The sequence below is a fragment of the Phyllobates terribilis genome, unplaced genomic scaffold (genome assembly GCF_046119375.1).
Source record: "Phyllobates terribilis strain yellow unplaced genomic scaffold, ASM4611937v1 Scaffold_3__8_contigs__length_932513732, whole genome shotgun sequence".
In the NCBI taxonomy this organism is placed as follows: Eukaryota; Metazoa; Chordata; class Amphibia; order Anura; family Dendrobatidae; genus Phyllobates; species Phyllobates terribilis.
Window position 1 is genome coordinate 102894767 of NW_027362763.1, and position 25584 is coordinate 102920350.

A 25584-nucleotide genomic window follows, 5' to 3' on the forward strand; every position below is an offset into this window, starting at 1 on the left:
GATTGTTAACGATTGTGCTTTGAGAATCTCATTTTTAAAAATTTCCCATCCTTCCTGGACATTTTTGTCCTTAAGGACATCCAGCCATTGGATCCCTCCTATTCTCTTTCTGAGTCTCTTAAAATCTGCCTTTCTAAAATCTAACCTTGAAGTTTGAGTCTTCACATGTCTTCCTCCTCTAGTTATCCAAAATTCTATAATAGCATGATCGCTGCCTCCTAGGGTCCCAGCCACCTTTACCTCCTCAACCATTTCCTCCCTGTTTATAAGGATTAGATCCAAAGTAGCAGATCCCATTGTTTTCTCCCCTACCTTTTGGAAGATAAAGTTGTCCGCAAGAGAGGATAAGAATTTGCTTGACCTGTTAGTTTTACTTGAGAGAGATTCCCAACAAATGTCTGGATAGTTGAAATCTCCCATGACCACTACGTCATATTTTTTGGAGAACTTGGTCATTTGATACATAAAGAGTTCATCCATATCTTCAGCTTGCCCAGGTGGCCTGTAGTAAATGCCTACAATGGTGTCCTTTCCGTTGTTCTCTCCTTGTATTCTTACCCAAACAGTTTCCACAGAACTCCCAGTCTCTGAAGCTTCAATCTCTGTGCAGATATACGCTTTTCTAACATACAATGCGACACCTCCTCCTCGTTTATCAAGTCTGTTTCTTGCAAATAAGTTGTATTCTTTTAGCCTTTTATTCCAATCATGTGTATCGTCCCACCAAGTTTCAGTGATTCCAATGACATCATATTCTTTTTCCTGCATTAGTAGTTCCAATTCTCCTTGTTTGTTGCCCATGCTTTGTGCATTTGTATAAAAACATTTTAGTTTGTGATTGGTTTCTCTTCCTCCCATATTTTTATTATTTAGATTTTTTTGTCTTTGTTCTTCTTTTCCACTTCCAGTAGCAGAGATCTCAATAGTATTTGTCAGCTGTATGGCTTTTTCTGGCCTTTTGCTTCCCTTCCCACATTGTTCTAGTTTAAAGCTCTTCTGATGAGTGTAGCAAGGCGACTTCCAAATACATGTTTTCCAGTCTTCGTAAGGTGCACCCCATCTCTAGCAAGTAGTCCATCGTATAGGTAATTCATTCCGTGATCCAGAAATCCAAATCCTTGTTGACGGCACCATCGACGTAGCCAGTTGTTCACCTGTAGAATCTTATTCCACCTCATTGTTCCATGGCCATCCACTGGGAGGATGGATGAGAAGACCACCTGCGCTCCCAATTCTTTCACTTTCTTGCCTAAGTCTTCAAAGTCACTGCAGATGGTTTCCAGGTCCTTTCTTGCGGTGTCATTTGTCCCCACATGTATTAGCAGGAATGGGTAGTGATCTGTAGGTCTGAAGAGTCTTGATATCCTGTCAGACACATCTTTAATTTTTGCTCCTGGAAGACAGCACATTTCTCTTGAGGTTATGTCTGGTCTGCAGATAGCGGCCTCTGTTCCTCTTAACAGGGAATCCCCCATGACCACCACTCTCCGTTTTTTCTTCACAACATTCTTCTTTCTCCATCCAGGAGGATTCTGAGGGCTTACAAGGTTATTCATTGCTGGCAAAGTCTTATTTTGCTGTATTTCTTCATGGTTCTCCTGCGTGAGAGCCTGGTACTGGTTCCTGAGCAGTATGGGTGCTGACTGCCTCTCGATCCTCCTGCTTCTGTGGGTCACATGCTTCCATTCCTCTGTTTCGTCAGGTGCAGTTCGAATTTCTTCTCTTTCTGAATCATGAAGAGATAATTCTGCTCTGTCTAAGAACTCTTCACCTTCCTTAATGATTTTCAAGGTAGTTAACCTCTCTTCTAGATTTCGCAACTTTTCCTCCAACAGGGACACAAGCTTGCATTTCTGGCATGTGAAGTTTGGCTTTTCCACTGGCAAGTCTGTGAACATGTAGCAGGATATGCAGCTCACCAAATGGCTCCTGGACTCTTCCATGTGCTTATTGTTAATGTTCTGAAAACAGTGAAAAAAGCTTAAAAAAAAAGCTACCGATGTCCTCTTTTCAGCTCCAACAGCCAAACTCCAGTGTTCTTTGAGCTCGCGGAGACTCTTCACTTACCCCAAAATGCAGTGGGAATATGCAAATTATCTCCTCAGGACTCCTCCCCTGGTTTACCGATGTCCTCTTTTCAGCTCCAACAGCCAAAATCCAGTGTTCTTTGAGCTCGCGGAGACTCTTCACTTACCCCAAAATGCAGTGGGAATATGCAAATTATCTCCTCAGGACTCCTCCCCTGGTTACGGATGATGCTCCCAACAGTGGAGACAGGTAGGCCCAACTCCTTGGAAAGGGTTTTGTACCCCTTGCCAGCTTTGTGACCCTCCACGATCTTGTCTCTGATGGCCTTGGAATGCTCCTTTGTCTTTCCCATGTTGACCATGTCTGAGTGCTGTTCACAAGTTTGGGGAGGGTCTTAAATAGTCAGAAAAGGCTGGCAAAAGATCTTTAATCCACACATGTGAAGCTCATTATTCTTGGTGCCTGAACTACTTCTTAATACTTTAGGGGGACCAAACAGAATTCTTGTGGTTTGAGGGGTTGAATAATAAATGACACTCTGAATTAACTTTTAACGTTTTAAAAACAAAACAAACAAACAAAAAAATTTGCTGCAGTGCATTTCCCACTTCCAGGCTGATCTACAGTACAAATGTCACAATGCCAAGTTAATTCCGCATGTGTCAACCAGCTAAATCTGCAGGGGGTTGAATACTACTTGTAGGCACTGTATTATATTTTGTATTATATTTGTTGATACCTACCAAGTTTTAGAAATTAAATACAGGGAAATAGTTTTTTGGGCACACAGCACATTTTTGTTGCTTTTTTCCTCTATAAACCAGAACTCTTCAAAGTCCCCTATACTACTTTTTAGAAAAAACTATTTTTTCACCAGTCCTGATGAACGGGAAAAAATGTCAGTAAAAATGCATTAGTGTCACTCACATGTTTTTCCTGCAAAGAGATGTGAATTTGGTGCAGAAATTTCTGCTGCAAGTCCTTAGTGTGTGAACATAGCCTTAAGACCATCGGCCTCCCCCCACCCCCCCAAAACGGCTGGATAGACTAAGGTGTAACATGAAGCTCAGACAACCCGGGGGAGGCCTTTTGTGCCATACTGGGGTCTGATCTGGTAGAGGGACTTCTGGGCCCCCTCGGACACTAGGGCCATTGCGAAACTTTTATATAGGCTCCCGATTAGACTTGGATGTAACTAAATCAATATTTGTCAATTCAATCAGGATGACAACCACCACTATAGCTGTTACGTGGGTTGTCACCCAGCTTTCCTAGGCTCCTGGACAGCAAATTCAGCAGGTTATACAGCCATGGAAGAGCAAGGGGTGTATTACCGGAAAATGAGAAACTTTTATTTTTTTCAATAGTTTCTTCAGAAATATACATTTTACAGATGTTGTTAGGTAGGTTTTTGATCACATTGGTCACCCAGCTTTCCTAAAAAATATATAAACATAGGTGGAATCCTCTATTCTTGTCATCTCCTGTTACATTATATTAGGGTCATTAATAACTTAAGAAACCAATATTAAAACTTTAAGTACTGATTTAAGAATTATGCGTTGTGACCCAGCTTTCTCAGAGCTCTAAAAAGCAAATATGTCTAGTCATGTAACTCTATGGGAACCAGAAATGTAGAAGCCGACAAATGTGAGTTTCTTGGGAAAGCTGAGTGACCAAAACCAGTGGGACATTACTTACAGCCTTATGGATTTTGAATTAACGGTTTTGGGAAAGCTGAGTGACAACTTGTGTGACGCCCTGCGGTTGCAAGTTGTCACAGAACTCCTTGGTGTTGCACAGATGGCTTCTCCCCAGTGGCCTCAATACATGCAGACACCTCCACCCATGTCCACTAGATGGAGCCCTGTCAGATATAGAGATAGAGATAGAGATAGAGATAGAGATTAGGGGGTGGAGTTCAGGAAGTCAGTCAGTGGGAAGCAGTGAGTGTGACAGGATGCTGCAGCTCCAGACAAGCTGAAGTCTGTGTGGTTGAAAGCCAGGCTAGGCCCAAGCTGCGGGCTAGTCTGGCCAGTGAGAGCCTAGAGTGGGCCAGAAGACGAGGAGAGGAGAAGAGCCATGAGGTACAGAGGAACCACAGAGTTCGTCCCCTGATGCAAGCCGGGCAACGGGCCCGAGCCTATTGGGACATCCATGCCCAGTAGGGAATCCAGCATACTGAGGAGGATTTCATATCCCTCAGTCCACCCGTGAATACCGCACATTCAGAGGACTAGGTACCACAAAGGCCCCAGCGTCCAGGGATCGTGGAAACCAGTGGGAAAGCCCTTGCCGCCAATCAAGATGGGTGAGAGAAACATCAAGGGAGCTAGACCCTGTTCCAGGCAGGTCAGAAGCTCCAGGGAGAGAGACAGGAAGATACAGAAAGGAGGCTTTACACCCGCTCACTGGGGAGCAAGTACTGAAGTGCACACCACCTACAAGTACCCTGGACCATACCTGCCTACCATCTGCAGTAAAGGTACTGAAACTAGCCCCGGGGTGTGTGTCTGTTCTTCCTCTGACCCGGCTGGGTCCACTCTCTCTTGCATCCCTTCACACCACCCTGCCCCGGGGGCCCGCTCCACCAGTGAGGAGCAGAAACACCTCGGCTGCCGTCCCAACACCCCCTGGAGGTCTGAAGCGGCGCTGGTAATCCTTATGACGTGCCCCCTGGGCCGTGGGGTACTCGGCAGCCGGGCCTCTGGTCGCTGGGGGATATCACGGTGGCTGGCCCGGTCCGTGACCCAGAGCGGTCTGTAAAAGGGGGGAATAGTTTATAGGGGATTTGGAAAGTTTGTGTCGCCACCTGTGGAATGCGGTTAAGGGGTGCCACCGCTGCGGAGCAGTCTTCTAGAGCTGGTGTTACGTCAGCAGGGATGGTGTGGCTCTCCACAGGTAGAGCTAACTCCAGGGCAGCGTGGGGTGTAATGGATGGTGGTGCAGTGGAGAGACGGCAGGACAGTCCCGGAAGAAAGACTGACACTCACACGGGGGTAAGCTTCAGTACCTTTACTGGTGATGGTGCAGGCACGGTCCAGGGTACTCTGGACGAAGGGCGCACTTTGGGACTCTCCCCAGTGAGCTGGTATAGGGCCTCCTGATCCGTGGCTTTTCTCGCTAAGCTTTTGACCTGCCTGGAGCTAGGCCTAGCTTGGTTACTGTCTCTCTTTGCACCTGCTGACCTGGTGGTAGGGCCTTCCCTTGGAGATCACTCTCCCTGGTTGCTGGGACCTCCGTGACTCCTAGCCCTGGTACTGTAGTCAGCGTTTGGTGAACCTGGGACCTGTAGTCCTCCAGGGGTTCCGGTGGTTTCTACTGGGTGTAAAGGGTCCCTGTAGGCGCAGACCCGGTATCTGGTATATATCTCTGGGTTAGTCTGGTATGCTCCTCTGCCCCCTCGCCACTTCTTCCTTCTCCTCTCGCCTTCGGCCACACTCGGGGCCCTCACTAGGCCTTCACACGTGCTGTAGGCCTTGGCTCGCCTAAGCACAGCAGCCAGCCTGCTGCCTCTTCGCTGCTTTCTGAGCATCGGCACACTCTCTCTGCTCAACACTCTTTCTGACTCTAACTCTCTCACTAACTAACTGAGCTGCCTGGCTCCACCCTCCCTATATCTATCCCTAACTGGCTCCCTCTGCTGGTCTGAGGTGGTAGGGTGGAGGTGTGTGAATGTGTGAGGGCCTCTTGTGGAGAAGTCCATCCATGCTCCCTTCTGGGTTCTATGGCCCAGGAGCCGACCACCGCGACATCCCCAAACAAGGTAAAGGCCCGGGCACCGAGTCGTCCCCATCCCCTGGGCGCGTCACTTGCCTTGATACAATGAATTCCTTTGCTCAGACTACAAAGGCATTTTTAACACCTAAATAGCACAAAATTAGCAGAGTAATTTGTTTGTAGTCTGTTACCATGGAGACTCATGTAAACCTATACTTTTTTTTTTATACATAAAGCAGATTTTTTTCCAAGCTGGCTTCATGCAAAGTTTATATATTTGTTTTCTATTTTTGATGCTCTATAACAGGAGTCAAACTGACAGAGGGCCAAAATGAAAAACTTCAAAGTTGCAGGCCTGCCAGTATATAGTATAATGGGCCCCACATAGCCCTCAATACGTTATAATGGGCCCCACATAGCCCTCATACAGAATAATGGGCCCATATAGCCCTCCATACAGTATAATGGGCCCACATGGCCCTCCATACAGTATAATGGGCCCGACATGGCCCTCCATACAGTATAATGGGCCCCACATGGCCCGCCATACAGTATAATGGGCCCTACATGGCCCGCCATACAGTATAATGGGCCCTACATGGCCCGCCATACAGTATAATGGGCCCCACATGGCCCGCCATACAGTATAATGGGCCCCACATGGCCCGCCATACAGTATAATGGGCCCCACATGGCCCGCCATACAGTATAATGGGCCCCACATGGCCCGCCATACAGTATAATGGGCCCCATATGGCCCTCCATACAGTATAATGGGCCCCACATGGCCCTCCATACAGAATAATGGGCCCCCATACAGTATAATGGGCCCCCCATAGCCCCCCATACAGTATAATGGGCCCCCCATACAGTATAATGGGGCCCCCCCATAGCCCCCCATACAGAATAATGGGTCCCATCTAAAGGTGACTGTTATGGTATCGCGGGCCAAATATCACCATGTAGGCCGGATTTTGAGTTTGACATGTATGCTCTAGAAGACTTGAAAAAAAAATATTTGGAGGATCTGAACACCTTTTGCATTTAGGAAGCAAGTGAGCAAAACTAAATTCCGTGCAAAGTTGAGAGCAACTCTAAATGGTCGTCGTCTTCTTGAAAAACTGTTCACCATATTTGAAAACAATTGGGAAAAGCAGTTGGTTGTACAGATTTCCATAGCCTGCAAAGAGGGGATGTTAATTCAAGGAGGGGGAGAAAAACAGGAAAAGAAAAATATAAAGGAGGAAAGCACATGAAAAGGAAACTACAGGAAAGCAGTGATGGTATATTAGCCAAAAGATACCCCAAAACCCTGGATAAACAAACCTTTCATCCACTATTACCAAGAGAGAAACACGCACTGACCTTATATCCAAAACCTACAAAAGACAAAATTATATCTCATACCCTACCATCATTATATATAAATGTAAAGCAAAGTTGCATAATAAATATAGGGTACTTAGTGAACTATTTTTGATCAAAAAAAGTATACAAGCCGTCCCACCAGCGGTTGATCAAAAATAGTTCACTAAGTACCCTATATTTATTATGCAACTTTGCTTTACATTTATATATAATGATGGTAGGGTATGAGATATATTTTTGTCTTTTGTAGGTTTTGTTTCTTTTTTGCTAGTGTGAACATGCTCCTATTTCTTGCATGTCTACCATCTTAGACCTCAGTTCACATTGCCTGGTTTTTTGTCTTGTTTGCATTCTGTGCAATTTAAGGGTGTGGCATCCCCTTTGTTGAGCTGACTGGTATATATGTAGCTTACCACGGGCCTGGGTGGTCTGGAGTTGGGACCCGGTCCTATTTGTCTACCCTTTTATATGCATTACTTCAACTTTGATATACAGTAAGGTTTTTAATATAGGCAGTATAGGTACCGTCCCAATTTAGGGTCACCTTTCCGCTGGTGGGACGGCTTGTATACTTTTTTTGATCAAAAATAGTTCACTAAGTACCCTATATTTATTATGCAACTTTGCTTTACATTTATATATAATGATGGTAGGGTATGAGATATATTTTTGTCTTTTGTCTTTTGTAGGTTTTGTTTCTTTTTTGCTAGTGTGAACATGCTCCTATTTCTTGCATGTCTACCATCTTAGACCTCAGTTCACATTGCCTGTTTTTTTGACCTTATATCCAGCCTATATTAATGAGATATCCAGACCTCACATCCAGCCTATATTACTGAGAGAGATGTCCAGACCTCACATCCAGCCTACAGTTAGGTCCATATGTATTTGGACAGAGACAACATTTTTCTAATTTTGGTTCTCGACATTACCACAATGAATTTGAATTTTGAACTTCACCTGCATCTGAATTGTTTTGTTTAGGCTTTCAGCTTTCATTTGAGGGTATCCACATTAAAATTGGATGAAGGGTTTAGGAGTTTCAGCTCCTTAACACGTGCCACCCTGTTTTTAAAGGGACCAAAAGTAATTGGACAAATTAAATAATTGTAAATAAAATGTCCATTTCTAGTACTTGGTTGAAAACCCTTTGTTGGCAATGACTGCCTGAAGTCTTGAACTCATGGACATCACCAGACGCTGTGTTTCCTCCTTTTTGATGCTCTGCCAGGCCTTCACTGCGGTGGTTTTCAGTTGCTGTTTGTTTGTGGGCCTTTCTGTCTGAAGTTTAGTCTTTAACAAGTGAAATGCATGCTCAATTGGGTTGAGATCAGGTGACTGACTTGGCTATTGAAGAATATTCCACTTCTTTGCTTTAATAAACTCCTGGGTTGCTTTGGCTTTATGTTTTGGGTCATTGTCCATCTGTAGTATGAAATGACGACCAATCAGTTTGGCTGCATTTGGCTGGATCTGAGCACACAGTATGGCTCTGAATACATCAGAATTCATTCGGCTGCTTCTGTCCTGTGTCTCATCATCAATAAACACTAGTGACCCAGTGCCACTGGCAGTCATGCATGCCCAAGCCATCACACTGCCTCCACCGTGTTTTACAGATGTTATGGTATGCTTTGGATCATGAGCTGTACCAAGGCTTCGCCATACTTTTCTCTTTCCATCATTCTGGTAGAGGTCGATCTTGGTTTCATCTGTCCAAAGAATGTTCTTCCAGAACTGTGCTGGCTTTTTTAGATGTTTTTTTAGCAAAGTCCAGTCTAGCCTTTTCATTCTTGATGCTTATGAGTGGCTTGCATCGTGCAGTGAACCCCTCTGTATTTACTTTCTTCTCTTTATGGTAGATTTGCATATTGATACGCCTACCTCCTGGAGAGTGTTGTTCACTTGGTTGGCTGTTGTGAAGGCCCAGGTTGACCAGCCCAGGGGAATGGGGATAACTCTGTACCCGGGCCTTTAGCCTGGCCTTTAGGGAAGCCGCAGTGGTCGGCTCCCGGGCCCATACACTGGGGTCGCTCTTTAAAAAAGGGGTTGATATTTGTAAAGTTTATAAAAGAAAGAGTTCGTGACGCCACCTGTGGCTTCTGGTGAGGATCACCAGCGCTGTGCAGTCCACTGAGGCCGATGATAAGGCAGCTGGATGGTATAGCTCCCCACAGGTGGAGCTGGGCCTCAGGGCAGTGTATATACAGGGATGCAGGACAAAGACTCCGCCGGGCCAGAGCAAGAACAGGGACGGACACAATAGTCACTTCAATACCTTTTACTGATGGAATTTCAGGCACTCCCCGGAGCACTGTAGGGTGAAGGGTGTGTGTCCGGATCCTCCCCAATGAGCAGGTTTTGGGCCTCCTGGTTCTGGCTTCTGCGTAGTAAGTTTCTGACCTGCCTGGAGCTAGGCCTAACTTTGTCTCTGTCCTGCGCTGGCTGACCTTGTGGTAGGGCCTTCTCTTGGAGTGCACGCTCCCGACCTACGGGGCCTATGTGTCTCCTGGCTCTGGTACGTATCAGCACTTTAGCGATCCTGGGACCTGTAGTTCTCCAGGGATTCCGGTTTATCTTACTGGGTCGTGGAGATCCCGGCAAGCTTCGGACCCGGTGTCCGATAACTACTTCTTCTTCGGGGTGAGCTAGTTAAGCTCCTCTGCCCCCTATGAACTAACTCTCTATTCTTTCGCCTTCGGCCTACTCCAACCCTCAATAGGCTACTCACACTAACGGCAGCGTGCCGCGTTTCACTGATCTTATGGTGCCGGCACACCTACAGCTCACCTCACTGAGCTACACCGAGTCTTGATCTGGATAAGCTCCACTGCAGGGTAGAATGCAGGAGCTGGAACAGGCTTTTGTCCTCTGAGGTAACACGTCTCAGACTGCACTGGACTCACTGCTAATCCAGCCTCATACAGACTTAGACAGACTCCAGTCTAGACTAGATTAACGGCTGCCTGGCCCCACCTTCCCTTATATATCTCCCTAAGGAGCTCCCTCTGGTGATCTGAGGTGGAAGGTGAAGATGTGTGAATGGTTATGGAGGAATCCTTCAATACACCCTTCTAGGATCTGTGATACCAAGCACAACTGGGCTTCACAAGGTCTTTTTGCGTTGAGTTCACCAGTGCTTTCTTTCTTTCTCAGGATGTACCAAACTGTAGATTTTGCCACTCCTAATATTGTAGCAATTTCTCGGATGGGTTTTTTCTGTTTTTGCAGCTTAAGGATGGCTTGTTTCACCTGCATGGAGAGCTCCTTTGACCGCATGTTTACTTCACAGCAAAACCATCCAAATGCAAGCACCACACCTCAAATCAACTCCAGGCCTTTTATCTGCTTAATTGAGAATGACATAACGCAGGGATTGCCCACACCTGTCCATGAAATAGCATTGGAGTCAATTGTCCAATTACTTTTGGTCCCTTTAAAAACAGGGTGGCACATGTTAAGGAGCTGAAACTCCTAAACCCTTCATCCGATTTTAATGTGGATACCCTCAAATGAAAGCTGAAAGTCTGAACTTCAACTGCATCTGAATTGTTTTGTTTAAAATTCATTGTGGTAATGTCTAGAACCAAAATTAGAAAAATGTTGTCTGTCCAAATATATATGGACTTAACTGTATATTACTGAGAGAGAGATGTCCAGACCTCACATCCAGCCTATATTGCTGAGAGAGCTGTCCAGACCTCACATTCAGCTTATATTAGAGACAAGCACAGACTTCACATGCAGTCAAAATTATTGGGAGAGATACAGACCTCCCATCCAGCCTATATTACCAGGAGAGACACGCACAGACCTCACACAGACTTGGTTAGGTCTGGGTTTCTCACCCAGTAATATAGGCTTGGTATTACTGGGAGAGGAGAAACATACGCAAACACTTCACATTGTGTGTCTCTCCCATTAATATAGCCTCAGACATCACATCCAACCTAGATTACTGGGAGAGACACGCACAGTCCTCACATCCAGCCTACATTACTGGGATATAGGCTGGATGTGAGGTCCGTGGATGTATTACTGGGATACACACACAGATCTCATATCCAGCCTATAATGCTAAGATGCACAGACCTCCCAGTCAGCCTACACTGCCAGGAGGGACACTCCAACAAGAAAAATCTGAAACTTGAATCCTGCTGGAAATTCCATCAGAAGAGTCTAAAAAATAAATGAAGATTTCAGCCTGAAACTTGGTGGTTACCTTTTAATAAAATTGCAGAACAATATGTAAAAATCATATATTTTGTCTTATTTAAAAGTATGGAAACCACTGACATAGGTGAAAAAATACTAAAGAACATAATTATTGAAAATAGTGATTTATGCATTATTCACAGATGAATACAAGAGTAAGGTCTCCTGTGAAGATGACCGCCTGAGGCTGACCTGTAAAAAGAACACAGTCATTGCCATCTACTCAGCTACATTTGGAAGACTTCAGGGTGGGGGCCTCGAGTGTCCGTTCCAGAACCAGGACATGGCTTCAGTGGGTAAGACTGTAGAATCCAAACAAGAGACCATTTCCTCCTAAAAGTTGTTGTCAATAGTGTCAGTCTTCACTGCTGTTCTAGAATTCTATTCACAAACCAAGCCCATTATACTGTAGAATAGGACCCATCCACATAGTAGATTGTTACAGTGCACCTCATTATGCTAGAAGAACTTGGCTGTATAATTCAGATTATATCTTTTGGTGGCATGTCCTGCAGTGGCAGATCTGACTTTTTTTTGTGGGTCTTTGCTTGGGATTCTTGAAGCAATTATTCTGTCCTGTGCGGCACAATTTGTCAATTACGCTCAAAAATAAACATTACAATCTTATGTCTGTAAGCAATTTTGTGTGTTGAAATATCTAGTGACTCTTTGATGTATCTCTGCCGATTTAGATGAATTTACATGAGGCCACACTTGTCGTGAAATGCTAAAACCAAAGCTGCTTGCATTGTTGTTGTTGTTGTTGTTCATTCCCCAACTACAAGTTATGGATGATATTTCAGTATAAGATAAGCGGTGAACGGGCACATGTATGGCGCCGCTTATCTGTGTGATTTAAAATTGGTTAAAAATCCAACCAGGTTAAGGAACTTGGTCTTCACAGAAAAAGGAACTTTATGTAGCCGCTCTTTATACTGGGACATTGAAACCTTAATCCACTTTAATTGGGGCCGGAAATAACTTTAAAGTATACCCCACTACAGAGAGAAATGATTGCCGGGATATTTGTTTGCGGCTTATCTCCATCTTTTCCAATCCTTGCTCCCAGTGCAGGTAGTTGTCAGACTGTGCAAATCTCCATAATAATATAATAATCGTCACTTGATACAATGTAACCAGAGTTCTTCCTCTTCTCCCTAGACTGCCAGTCATCCTCTGCGCTGTCACTCATGACCAAGCGCTGCCAGGGCAGGCGGACTTGTAGTGTTTACGCCAGCACTTATGAGTTTGGAGACCCGTGTTATCCTGGAATCCGCAAACACCTCAATGTCATCTACACTTGTGGTAAGTCCCCGACTGCCTTCATTCTTGCTGATTTTTGGAGAAAATGAAAAGAATCGCTTCATAACTCTGCTTTATTGTCAAATTTGACTGTCTCACTAGAGGGCGCTGTTTGTAGTTGATGTGATGGTTAAAATAAAACAAAACTTCTGGTGAGTGATATTTTCTTGGATGCAGTCTAATTTGCCATGTACACAAATATATATAAGGTTAGTCTTTTGCCCGGCCTCTTTTTTTTTTTTTTTTTTTTTTGTTTGCTCTTTTTTGCCCGGCCTCTTTCTCTCTCGGTCGCGCTTTTGCCCGGTCTCTTTCTCTCTCGCTCGCGCTTTTGCCCGGCCTCTTTCTCTCTCGCTCGCGCTTTTGCCCGGCCTCTTTCTCTCTCGCTCGCGCTTTTGCCCGGCCTCTTTCTCTCTCGCTCGCGCTTTTACCCGGCCTCTTTCTCTCTCGCTCGCGCTTTTGCCCGGCCTCTTTCTCTCTCGCTCGCGCTTTTGCCCGGCCTCTTTCTCTCTCGCTCGCGCTTTTGCCCGGCCTCTTTCTCTCTCGCTCGCGCTTTTGCCCGGCCTCTTTCTCTCTCGCTCGCGCTTTTGCCCGGCCTCTTTCTCTCTCGCTCGCGCTTTTGCCCGGCCTCTTTCTCTCTCGCTCGCGCTTTTGCCCGGCCTCTTTCTCTCTCGCTCGCGCTTTTGCCCGGCCTCTTTCTCTCTCGCTCGCGCTTTTGCCCAGCCTCTTTCTCTCTCGCTCGCGCTTTTGCCCGGCCTCTTTCTCTCTCGCTCGCGCTTTTGCCCGGCCTCTTTCTCTCTCGCTCGCGCTTTTGCCCGGCCTCTTTCTCTCTCGCTCGCGCTTTTGCCCGGCCTCTTTCTCTCTCGCTCGCGCTTTTGCCCGGCCTCTTTCTCTCTCGCTCGCGCTTTTGCCCGGCCTTTTTCTCTCTCGCTCGCGCTTTTGCCCGGCCTCTTTCTCTCTCGCTCGCGCTTTTGCCCGGCCTCTTTCTCTCTCGCTCGCGCTTTTGCCCGGCCTCTTTCTCTCTCGCTCGCGCTTTTGCCCGGCCTCTTTCTCTCTCGCTCGCGCTTTTGCCGGGCCTCTTTCGCTCTCGCTCGCGCTTTTGCCCGGGCCTCTTTCGCTCTCGCTCGCGCTTTTGCCCGGGCCTCTTTCGCTCTCGCTCGCGCTTTTGCCCGGGCCTCTTTCGCTCTCGCTCGCGCTTTTGCCCGGGCCTCTTTCGCTCTCGCTCGCGCTTTTGCCCGGGCCTCTTTCGCTCTCGCTCGCGCTTTTGCCCGGGCCTCTTTCGCTCTCGCTCGCGCTTTTGCCCGGGCCTCTTTCGCTCTCGCTCGCGCTTTTGCCCGGGCCTCTTTCGCTCTCGCTCGCGCTTTTGCCCGGGCCTCTTTCGCTCTCGCTCGCGCTTTTGCCCGGGCCTCTTTCGCTCTCGCTCGCGCTTTTGCCCGGGCCTCTTTCGCTCTCGCTCGCGCTTTTGCCCGGGCCTCTTTCGCTCTCGCTCGCGCTTTTGCCCGGGCCTCTTTCGCTCTCGCTCGCGCTTTTGCCCGGGCCTCTTTCGCTCTCGCTCGCGCTTTTGCCCGGGCCTCTTTCGCTCTCGCTCGCGCTTTTGCCCGGGCCTCTTTCGCTCTCGCTCGCGCTTTTGCCCGGGCCTCTTTCGCTCTCGCTCGCGCTTTTGCCCGGGCCTCTTTCGCTCTCGCTCGCGCTTTTGCCCGGGCCTCTTTCGCTCTCGCTCGCGCTTTTGCCCGGGCCTCTTTCGCTCTCGCTCGCGCTTTTGCCCGGGCCTCTTTCGCTCTCGCTCGCGCTTTTGCCCGGGCCTCTTTCGCTCTCGCTCGCGCTTTTGCCCGGGCCTCTTTCGCTCTCGCTCGCGCTTTTGCCCGGGCCTCTTTCGCTCTCGCTCGCGCTTTTGCCCGGGCCTCTTTCGCTCTCGCTCGCGCTTTTGCCCGGGCCTCTTTCGCTCTCGCTCGCGCTTTTGCCCGGGCCTCTTTCGCTCTCGCTCGCGCTTTTGCCCGGGCCTCTTTCGCTCTCGCTCGCGCTTTTGCCCGGGCCTCTTTCGCTCTCGCTCGCGCTTTTGCCCGGGCCTCTTTCGCTCTCGCTCGCGCTTTTGCCCGGGCCTCTTTCGCTCTCGCTCGCGCTTTTGCCCGGGCCTCTTTCGCTCTCGCTCGCGCTTTTGCCCGGGCCTCTTTCGCTCTCGCTCGCGCTTTTGCCCGGGCCTCTTTCGCTCTCGCTCGCGCTTTTGCCCGGGCCTCTTTCGCTCTCGCTCGCGCTTTTGCCCGGGCCTCTTTCGCTCTCGCTCGCGCTTTTGCCCGGGCCTCTTTCGCTCTCGCTCGCGCTTTTGCCCGGGCCTCTTTCGCTCTCGCTCGCGCTTTTGCCCGGGCCTCTTTCGCTCTCGCTCGCGCTTTTGCCCGGGCCTCTTTCGCTCTCGCTCGCGCTTTTGCCCGGGCCTCTTTCGCTCTCGCTCGCGCTTTTGCCCGGGCCTCTTTCGCTCTCGCTCGCGCTTTTGCCCGGGCCTCTTTCGCTCTCGCTCGCGCTTTTGCCCGGGCCTCTTTCGCTCTCGCTCGCGCTTTTGCCCGGGCCTCTTTCGCTCTCGCTCGCGCTTTTGCCCGGGCCTCTTTCGCTCTCGCTCGCGCTTTTGCCCGGGCCTCTTTCGCTCGCGCTCGCGCTTTTGCCCGGGCCTCTTTCGCTCGCGCTTTTGCCCGGGCCTCTTTCGCTCGCGCTTTTGCCCGGGCCTCTTTCGCTCGCGCTTTTGCCCGGGCCTCTTTCGCTCGCGCTCGCGCTTTTGCCCGGGCCTCTTTCGCTCGCGCTCGCGCTTTTGCCCGGGCCTCTTTCGCTCTCGCTCGCGCTTTTGCCCGGGCCTCTTTCGCTCTCGCTCGCGCTTTTGCCCGGGCCTCTTTCGCTCTCGCTCGCGCTTTTGCCCGGGCCTCTTTCGCTCTCGCTCGCGCTTTTGCCCGGGCCTCTTTCGCTCTCGCTCGCGCTTTTGCCCGGGCCTCTTTTTTTTTCTCTTCCTCAGAGATTATTTTCTGGTAATTCTTGTGTGCAATCTGGTTTAAAATGTCAAGTCCTGGATTATTAAAATTGCACACATGTAGTGGCCTCTTGATTTTCATGGTGGCGGTTGTGACAATCGACATGTATAGGTGACAGGAGGCGGAGATGGTGGACATTCTCCTAATGACTGGCATTACACTAATCACTTGCAGACCTGAGCTGCCGCCTGTAATGAGTGGATTACTGAGCGAGGATGAATGGGAATGTGTAAGATTATCCTCAGGTGACCTCTACTCTCTTAGACTCTGGAGCTGTTTGGTGACTGTGCGTAAACTATCACCTCCGAGTGGTGTAAAGATGGCGTTCAGCTGTCAGCAGATCATGTTCACACCACGTTTACACCTGTCCGGTCTGGGATTTGTATGTTATGAGCCGCGGCTGTAATCCTATCTGTCTATGAGAGATACTTCTACATCCATCACAAAGGTGGCAGATCTGTGTGTACATCACGTGAAGAACCCAGATACCAGGAGGATCCTGCCTTTGCCTAGATCCCCACATTGGTGCATGTGAGTAGGGGGTCCTCTGGCATGTAGCCTTGGAGGGTCTTTAATGTCTTTGAGTTGGAGATTCTTGGCTTGGTAATATTGAGAACTACTGTTCTTTATTGAGCCCTGTTCATATCTGCATGGTGGCTTTAGGTTCTTGCCTGGCAGCTTTTGTTGAAGTGGGAAGCTGGAACCCTGCATTAGATCCATGGTGCCACCATGTTGGAACTCGATAGACCTTATCATAAGGCACTAAAGTCTCCATCAAGGTCTCATTAATGTAAATGCCAACTCTGAGCCTAATAAGGGGACACTTAAAAGCTCAGAGCAGTATCGTCAGGTAAGGAAAGTAAAAAGCGGGAGTTTGTGCTCACCTGGTGGTGTGGTATGAAGGCGCAACACCTGTAGACACGTGTAACTGCTGCTGCGGCAACATGGCTGCAGGAGAAAAACTTCTTCCAGATGATTACTAGTAGAGGAAGATATCACCTTGAACGGGCTGCACGACGATGAATGAGAAGCCTTTTTTTTTTTTTTTCCAAAATGTTTTTTTCAAGGTAAAAAACAAATATTGGCAACTTATTTTAGTGTCTTGTCATTAATATGATCATAGTTGCTGTCAGAATAATATTAATTTGGAATAACTTGTTGATGTACCTTTTTGAAGGCTATCAAGATTCCTGTAGAATATTTGCATACCCTTCTGGTGGTATTTTTTTAGGGAAGTTTTTGGAGAAGAAACTTCCAATCAGAACTTGTTGTTTTCGAAGAGTTTTTTTTTTTTCTTCAAAAATTCAGAAAATAATTACTCTGTGAATGCACCTATAGAGCGTAGTCAGGCGGCTGTAAAACATGCATGATGGCATCGTAATGCACGTGTAACTACCGGAACGCCGGTTGAATGTATGAGGAATACAGCGCTGCTGTGAATGACTCCGACCTTGTATAGTGGCAAATAACTTTCTTAATACTGGTCACACAAATGAAGGGTTAAACGATTCTACAAAATATGGGCCACAATAGCCACTAACACAAATTACAAGTTATGCAGCCCGAGGTAGCCCAAGTGCCAATCTCGGGGGAATGAGCCAAACTACCCCTGGGCGATGCCGCTCCCACCCTTATTCAGTACAGGGCCCACCCAGGATGTTACAGCGGATGTGGCACGTGGTCCTCCCAGGATTATAACCTTACACCCCCCTCCCACACTAATACAATGGGATCTGGGTACCCTTGTTTTCCCGATTGGGATAAGATTAAATGGTCTGTTAAACTTATTGCTGGGGAATTCTAACAAAACGCAAATCACTGTAAATTGATCATTTGGTGTTCCTCAATCAACTGTAATCTGTGGGAAATCCAGCAGCAAGTATTAACTTCTCCTACACTGCCCCCGCAGGGGAAATGAAGTATTACACATGCGTAGTTTAAATCAATAGGCTAACTACCCTGTCTAGTCCTCCAAGGTGAGAGACTTTTTCTAGCACACTGCACTGGCTGGAGCCACAATTGGGGACCATTAAGCCGCCTAATTCGCCTTTTAGATGATTGTTGGCCAACTATAGTTTAACAGATCGGCCGACATCTATCTCGGCTGACTCTCCCATACACGGGAGAGAGCTTTCCTGTGTTGAGAGAGGCCGCCGCCAGAGATGTCCATCTACAAAAGGAACAGCAGTCTTTAATCGGACATGCCGGATCCTTAGCTTCCTCGACCTAATCGGTTGACTGTCTAATGTGTACGGGGCCCTGGACAGATCTGTAGTATTCTACCTGCTTTGGCCTAGTGTGTATGGGGTGCTTTAGGCTGTGACTAGTGACATATGTCTCTCTATCAGATATGGTTAATTAGAATAACTGACTGTATTTTGGCTGACAAGTAAACTTTGTGATGTAAAGCAGCTGCCGCCTACTTAATGGCACCTTGGCCCCTGTGCTTTGTCTCCATGAATGAAGCCAGGCACTCTGTGCTTTCCTTTCATGCTGGAAAGTGGTGCAGAGTGCGGCTTGTACGTCTGGCGGATAATTCTGCACTGAAATGAATAGTCTCCCCTTCTATTATCGGAGCTCTGTTAGGGTAATTGGATCGTGTTCACATAAACACATTAGTCAGCAGTGTGGTCTCTGTACATGCTGCTCGCCCTATCCCGGCTCCTCCGTACAGATTTACGCCTTCTGGAGCCCGATTCTTTCAAATACCTACTCCGTTACTTATTAAACACATGCAAGCGCCCGTGAGATCGGACTACTTGGACTTTAACTATGAGGACACATGTTTACATTGGAGCTGTATACACAAAACGGCAATGCTTGATTTTTTTTACAATTTTTTTTTTGGGAACAATATATAAAGATTAGCCTAAAGTAATGGTAAAAAAACCCTCTTCAAATATAAGGCAACAAAAAGTAAGCTCTAAGACACCTCAGTTCTAATAGTGGTGAAATACTTCCCATAGTATAATTAAAATGTAATTTTTTTTTAGTGTATTAAAAAAGATGAAAATCCAAACAAACTAAGCAAGGAAAATCAAAAGACTTAAAAAGGGTATGCTATCAAATTTGCATGAGCCAAATAGATTATAATCTGTGAAATGTAAATATTAATAGTAACAGTAAGAAGTCTGTGCAATGATGACCAGTGATGAAGACTATACCGGTGCATCTCACTAAATTAAAATATAATCAAAAAGTTAATTTATTTCAGTTCTTCAATAGAACTTGAAACTCGTATATTATAGTCATTACAAACAGAGCGATCTATTTCAAGTGTTTATTTCTGTTAATGTTGATTAGGGATTACAGCCAATGAAAACACAAGACATTATCTCAGTAAATTAGAATACTTTTATAACCGCTTGAAAAATCCAAAATCTCAGTAAATTAGAATAATCAACAAAAAACACCTGCACAGGCTTCCTAAGCATTTAAAAAGGTCCCTTAGTCTGTTTCAGTAGGCTCCACAATCATGGGGAAGACTGCTGACTTGACAGATGTCCAGAAGGCAGTCATTGACACACTCCACAAGGGCCCAGAGTCTGGAGGAAGAGTGGAGAGGCCACAATCCAAGCTGCTTGAGGTCTAGTGTGAAGTTTCCACAATCAGTGATGGTTTGGGGGGCCATGTCATCTGCTGGTGTAGGTCCACTGTGTTTTATCAAGACCAAAGTCAGCGCAGCGGTCTACCAGGAAATTTTAGAGCACTTCATGCTTCCCTCTGCAGACAAGCTTTTTGGAGATGGAAATGTCATTCTCCAGCAGGACCTGGCCCCTGTCCACACTGCTAAAAGTACCAATACCTGGTTTACAAACAACAGTATCACTGTGATTGATTGGCAGCAAACTCGCCTGACCTTAACCCCATAGAGAATCTATTATAGAGAATCTATGGGGTATTGTCAAGAGGAAGATGAGAGACACCAGACCCAACAATGCAGACGAGCTGAAGGCTGCTATCAAAGCAACCTGGGCTTCCATAACACCTCAGCAGGGCCACAGGCTGATCGCCTCCATGCCACATTGCCGCATTGATGCAGTAATTGATGCAAAAGGAGCCCCGACCAAGTATTGAGGGCATTTACTGAATATACATTTCAGTAGGACAACATTCCGGATTTTAAAATTATTTTTCTAGCTGTTGTTATAAAGTATTCTAATTTACTGAGATAATGACTTTTGTGTTTTCATTGGCTGTAAGCCATAATCCTCAACATTAACAGATCTAAACGCTTGAAATAGATCCCTCTGTTGGTAATGACTCTATATAATGAGTTTCACTTTTTGTATTGACGATCTGAAAAACTTTTTGATATTCTAATTTAGTGAGATGCACCTGTACATCTGCACTGGAGCTGTATACACAAAACGGCAGTATAAAGCTACTTGTTTATTTATTTTTTACATTTATTGTGAACAAATATAAAGGCAACCAAAAGAAATCACAAAGAGCCACCTCAGTTCTAATAGTGAAATACTTTGCATAGTATTATAAAACGTAATTTTTATTTATTATATTAAGCATGAAAATCCAAACAAACCCACTAAGCAAGAAAAATCAAGAGACTTAAAACAGGAACGCTATCAAATTTTCATGAGTCAAATAGATAATAATCCGTGAAATAGAAATACCCAAAGGTAAGAAGTCTGACATACATATAGCCTTTATCATTGGTCGTCATTACACACGCAATGTGTCTATGATGGAGTCTGATGAAGTATAAATGTAATGGCTGTGTATAAGAAGTATATCATCTAATAACAAAGTTGTAGGAACAAATTTGATCTGATAAATGCCAGAAAATAAATTACTACCAATCAGAACTGACAGACCCAGCCATTAAACTAATGATAGATAGCGGACACACTTAGCTCGATGTGTCCGTGTGAACCCATCAAACAAGTGTCCCAGCGTACTTTTCGCCTATCTTCATTAGAAGGCGTGGTAGCAATGACAAACAGATATATATATATATATATATATATATATATATATATATATATATATATATATATATATATATATATATATATATATATATATATATATATATATATATAATACATATACACCCCTCTAATGCCCTTTTTAAAGGAATCCATCCTCAGGTTTTGCTCTGTAATCTGAAAGTGCCATGATGTAGGAGCTGAGACTAGGATTACAGCGATGTGTCACTTATTGGGCTGTATTGGTGTTTCAATGAAGTCCAGTGTTTTATCAGCAGGAGATTATCAGTACAGTAACAGGACTAGATGTGTCTTGACTTTTACTCTGACCCTGCCCCCTCCATTGATTGGTTGCTCCCTGTGGACACTGTATTGATAGAAAGCAGCCAATCAGTGGTGTGGTTGGGGTTATACATGGCTCGGCATTCCCAGCTCTGCTAGAATCCATCTTCTCTGCTGCAGATCTATATCAACTGCTGCACCTGGTAACTAAGTGACACATCTCTGGAATCGGGGTCTCTGTCCCTAGATCATGCTAGTCAGATTGCATAGTAAAAACCTGCTGATAGATTCCCTTTAATGCCCCCTCTACACCGTTAACTGCCCTTTTAAAGGATAAAGCATGTTGGCATCATACACAAACCTTATAGAAGTATTGCTTTTTATAAGGTATCGGCAACAAAAAAAATTGCTAATTCTTCTGTGTGTCTGAGCCTCATGCATAAACTGGAAGAGCTGGCAAGTATGGGAAAAAAACAATCCAGGCTTAAAGGGAATGGGTCAGCCGGTTTTTGCTACCTCATTTGAGAGCAGCATGTGTGCGAAGCATCACTGAATCCAATGATGTATCACTTAGTTTACTTGGTTCAGCAGTTCTGCCACAAAGTTCTTGGATTTAGCAATGCATCAGAGGTGAGAAAGCAAACCCTGGCCCCCACACCGCGGCGTAACCCAGGCCCCACACCACGCTCTGTGGGTACGTTGTCTATTGGCAGTGAGCTGCTTATCACAGGAAGGGGTGGAGTCGGACAAGTTCTCAGGCGCCAGTTAGTCACAGCAATAATGTCCTAGTGATAAAAACTTCATTTCAAGTGAACATCACACAGCTTGATAAGTGACCCATCGTTGATTCTGTCCTCAGATAACATAGCAAAGACCTGCTGACGGATTTCCATTAACCCCTCTAATGGTGGAGGGTTTGTTACATTTACAGTGGATAGTCTAGACAAGGATACAACTGTAGCATTCTGGGCCTCAGTCTGCTACAATGTATCAGTGCAGACGAAAATGCTCAAAACGATCTAGACTGTTTTGCTTGGTCATCCATGGCTCTTTAGGAGTTGTAGTTCTGCAACAGCTATAGTCATGACATCAGTGTAGGTTGGAGTCCATCCTTTGTGGGTTCGTTCCCAGTTAGGATGTGTAGTAGGACTGTATAATGACTGTTCATAGGTTACATATTGAATTCTACTATGTGCGGAGAGGAGGGGGGTGCCGCTGTCCTCCTCCGGGTCTCTATAGACGCCCACACGTGCTCGATCTCCCCCCGAGTCACACAGCAGAGCATTTACATTACTCAGCCTGCGTCACACACATCAAAGGCACCTGTGCCCTCGCCAGCGACACCGCGCTCACTTCCCATAAACTGTGCAGCTGATCCTCTCCTGTGCGAGCTATTATAGAAAGCATATGTGCAGGAGGTACGGGGGCGCCTTGTCCTGAACTCCTCGCATGGGTCATGCACATATGGGATTACAGTAAGTTATGAGCAGATTATGACACATCTCTGGTGTAGATTTCACTGCAGGCTGCTGTGCGATACATTAGTCATTTTTGGGATTTTTTTGTTTTCATGCCATTGGGAACACTTGAGAATGAATATATACTATAACCGGGGGCATACTCTAGGAGAGAGGGTCCTTCCAGTAAGGTAGCACCACCACCATCCTGACTGCCGAACCCACTACTATAATCACATAACCTTTCCTGATACTCAGTTATGACTAAGGCAAAACCAGACCGTTTAGATTTTTTTTTAACCCATCCAATTTTTTTTTTTAATTTTTTTTTTAGATGAGCGGCGCCATGTAAGTTGGACAGCCACCTATCACCTTACCATCCTAGAAAAAAACATGGCAAGTTAGTGGACAACACCTTTTTATTATTTCCAGGGACGCTACAACGATGAGCTGGTTGTGGGGTCCTGATGTGCAAAACGGCCAATGGGTCATGTAAGGGATTAGAAGAATTCAACAACATCCATTGAATAACAGATAGGGCTGCCATTGTGATAATAAGGTCTGGGTCCCTAAATGTCTACACCTCACCCTGTGACATAACATTGCCCTATGATTGGATACGAGCTGTCCAAACCTGGCCGGTACTGATCACCGATCGACTGTCATTTCTATGCCTGATGTAAGTTGTAAATCTTCAAGCAGGTGGATGACTTGGCCTCTCCCAATTCGAAACATGTCTGGCCACTGCCCATCTTCTAGAGACCTCTAGAAGGGGATCTGGCCACCTATGGCAGTTGTATCAGATTCCTGAGACTTAAGTCATCTGCAAATTGTCACTTCAGAGAGGAAGAGGACTAAGAACTCTAGTTCCACCTATAGGAATTTGCAATCCTAAAATTCAATATCGACCCTTTAACGAGCCTTGTCACATGCCTTAGGATAATAGCCAAAACCAAAATCTAAATTTGCACTTCTCCAGTGCTGCAACTTTTCTGTGGAACTCTCTACTCTAAACAAATCTGGGCTGATTTGTTAAGCAAATCTGATTAGATTTAAATTTGGCTTAGAAGCTTTGATTTGCGCAAAATTTGACACAATTTTTTGTTTTATTACGCTTTGGGGTCTGGAGCCCACAAAACACTGCTTTTACTAGTCGAGGGTTCCAGAAATAAAATTGATACTCCCTTCTTCCCTCAACTGTCCTGTTTGGTGACTCCAGTGCTCAGTAGACCTCACACGATGTCATGATGTGCATTGCCTCGTGCCATCATGAGTTCACTTGAGGCCCAAGACGTCAGGGGCAATAGACTGAAGATGGAAGAACCAGTGGGAGAAAGTAAGCCAGTGAAGAATGGGGTGGTGCAAATTTTGCTGACTGTAATCTGGTAGCGGCAGATCTCCTGGAGAACAAAAGGATCGGCCGTTGAAAATCAGACTTCATGGTTCGTTCTCTCAACCGACCTGAGTAAAGAGGCCTCCAGACCTCAGATATTAAGACTAGACTTATGTCGGCTGAACCCACTGATGTCTTCCTATAGTCTAGTGTTAAGTATGTAAAATGCATCTTTTATATGCGAATGACCTTAGGAAGAGAACAGGGTCTTAGATTGAAGTTAGCAATCATAGAAGTCTATATTGATCTTTGTAAAGATATAAAACCAAACCAGTATCTACTCCACAAAAGCAATACCTTTAATTGTCAACGCGTTTCAGAGTCACACAGACTCCTTCAGGACAACCATACATACAGTGCCTACAAGTAGTATTCAACCCCCTGCAGATTTAGCTGGTTGACACATGCGGATTTAACTTGGCATTGTGACATTTGTACTGTAGATCAGCCTGGAAGTGGGAAATGCACTGCAGCAAATTTTTTTTTTTTTTTTTAAAACGTTAAAAGTTAATTCAGAGTGTCATTTATTATTCAACCCCTCAAACCACAAGAATTCTGTTTGGTCCCCCAAAAGTATTAAGAAGTAGTTCAGGCACCAAGAATAATGAGCTTCACATGTGTGGATTAAAGATCTCTTGCCAGCCTTTTCTGACTATTTAAGACTCTCCCCAAACTTGTGAACAGCACTCAGACATGGTCAACATGGGAAAGACAAAGGAGCATTCCAAGGCCATCAGAGACAAGATCGTGGAGGGTCACAAGGCTGGCAAGGGGTACAAAACCCTTTCCAAGGAGTTGGGCCTACCTGTCTCCACTGTTGGGAGCATCATCCGTAAGTGGATGGCTTATGGAACTGTTAGCCTTCCACGGCCAGGACAGCCTTTGAAAGTGTCCTCCCGTGCCGAGGCCAGGCTTGTCCGAAGAGTCAAGGCTAACCCAAGGACAACAAGGAAGGAGCTCCGGGAAGATCTCATGGCAGTGGGGACATTGGTTTCAGTCAATACCATAAGTAACGTACTCCACCGCAATGGTCTCCGTTCCAGACGAGCCCGTAAGGTACCTTTTACTTTCAAAGCGTCATGTCAAGGCTCGTCTACAGTTTGCTCATGATCACTTGGAGGACTCAGACAGACTGGTTCAAGGTTCTATGGTCTGATGAGACCAAGATCGAGATCTTTGGTGCCAACCACACACGTGACGTTTGGAGACTGGATGGCACTGCATACGACCCCAAGAATACCATCCCTACAGTCAAGCATGGTGGTGGCAGCATCATGCTGTGGGGCTGTTTCTCTGCCAAGGGGCCTGGCCATCTGGTCCGCATCCATGGGAAGATGGATAGCACGGCCTACCTGGAGATTTTGGCCAAGAACCTCCGCTCCTCCATCAAGGATCTTAAGATGGGTCGTAATTTCATCTTCCAACAAGACAACGACCCAAAGCACACAGCCAAGAAAACAAAGGCCTGGTTCAAGAGGGAAAAAGTCAAGGTGTTGGAGTGGCCTAGTCAGTCTCCTGACCTTAACCCAATTGAAAACTTGTGGAAGGAGCTCAAGAATAAAGTCCACATGAGACACCCAAAGAACCTAGATAACTTGGAGAAGATATGCATGGAGGAGTGGGCCAAGATAACTCCACAGACCTGTGCCGGCCTGATCAGGTCTTATAAAAGACGATTATTAGCTGTAATTGCAAACAAGGGTTATTCCACAAAATATTAAACATAGGGGTTGTATAATAATTGACCCACACCTTTATGTTTAAAATTTAATAAAATTCAACTGAGCAACATAACTTTTTGGTTTGTAAGATTTATGCTTCTGTTCATAAAACCTACTCTCGTTTGCAGTTTGAAGGCTCTA

The 25584-nt window shown here is 46.1% G+C and overlaps 1 protein-coding gene across 4 annotated transcripts in view; it reads left to right on the forward strand.

Annotated features, from left to right (window-relative positions):
• Positions 1 to 25584, forward strand: part of LOC141258878 (protein eva-1 homolog C-like) — a 723187-nt gene that overhangs the window by 435346 nt on the left and 262257 nt on the right. For all 4 annotated transcript variants that reach the window (XM_073674091.1, XM_073674092.1, XM_073674093.1 and 1 more), the window contains exons 4-5: positions 11475 to 11627; positions 12493 to 12636. In XM_073674091.1, coding sequence (XP_073530192.1) covers positions 11475 to 11627; positions 12493 to 12636 — 297 coding nt within the window. The remainder of the gene's footprint in view (positions 1 to 11474; positions 11628 to 12492; positions 12637 to 25584) is intronic.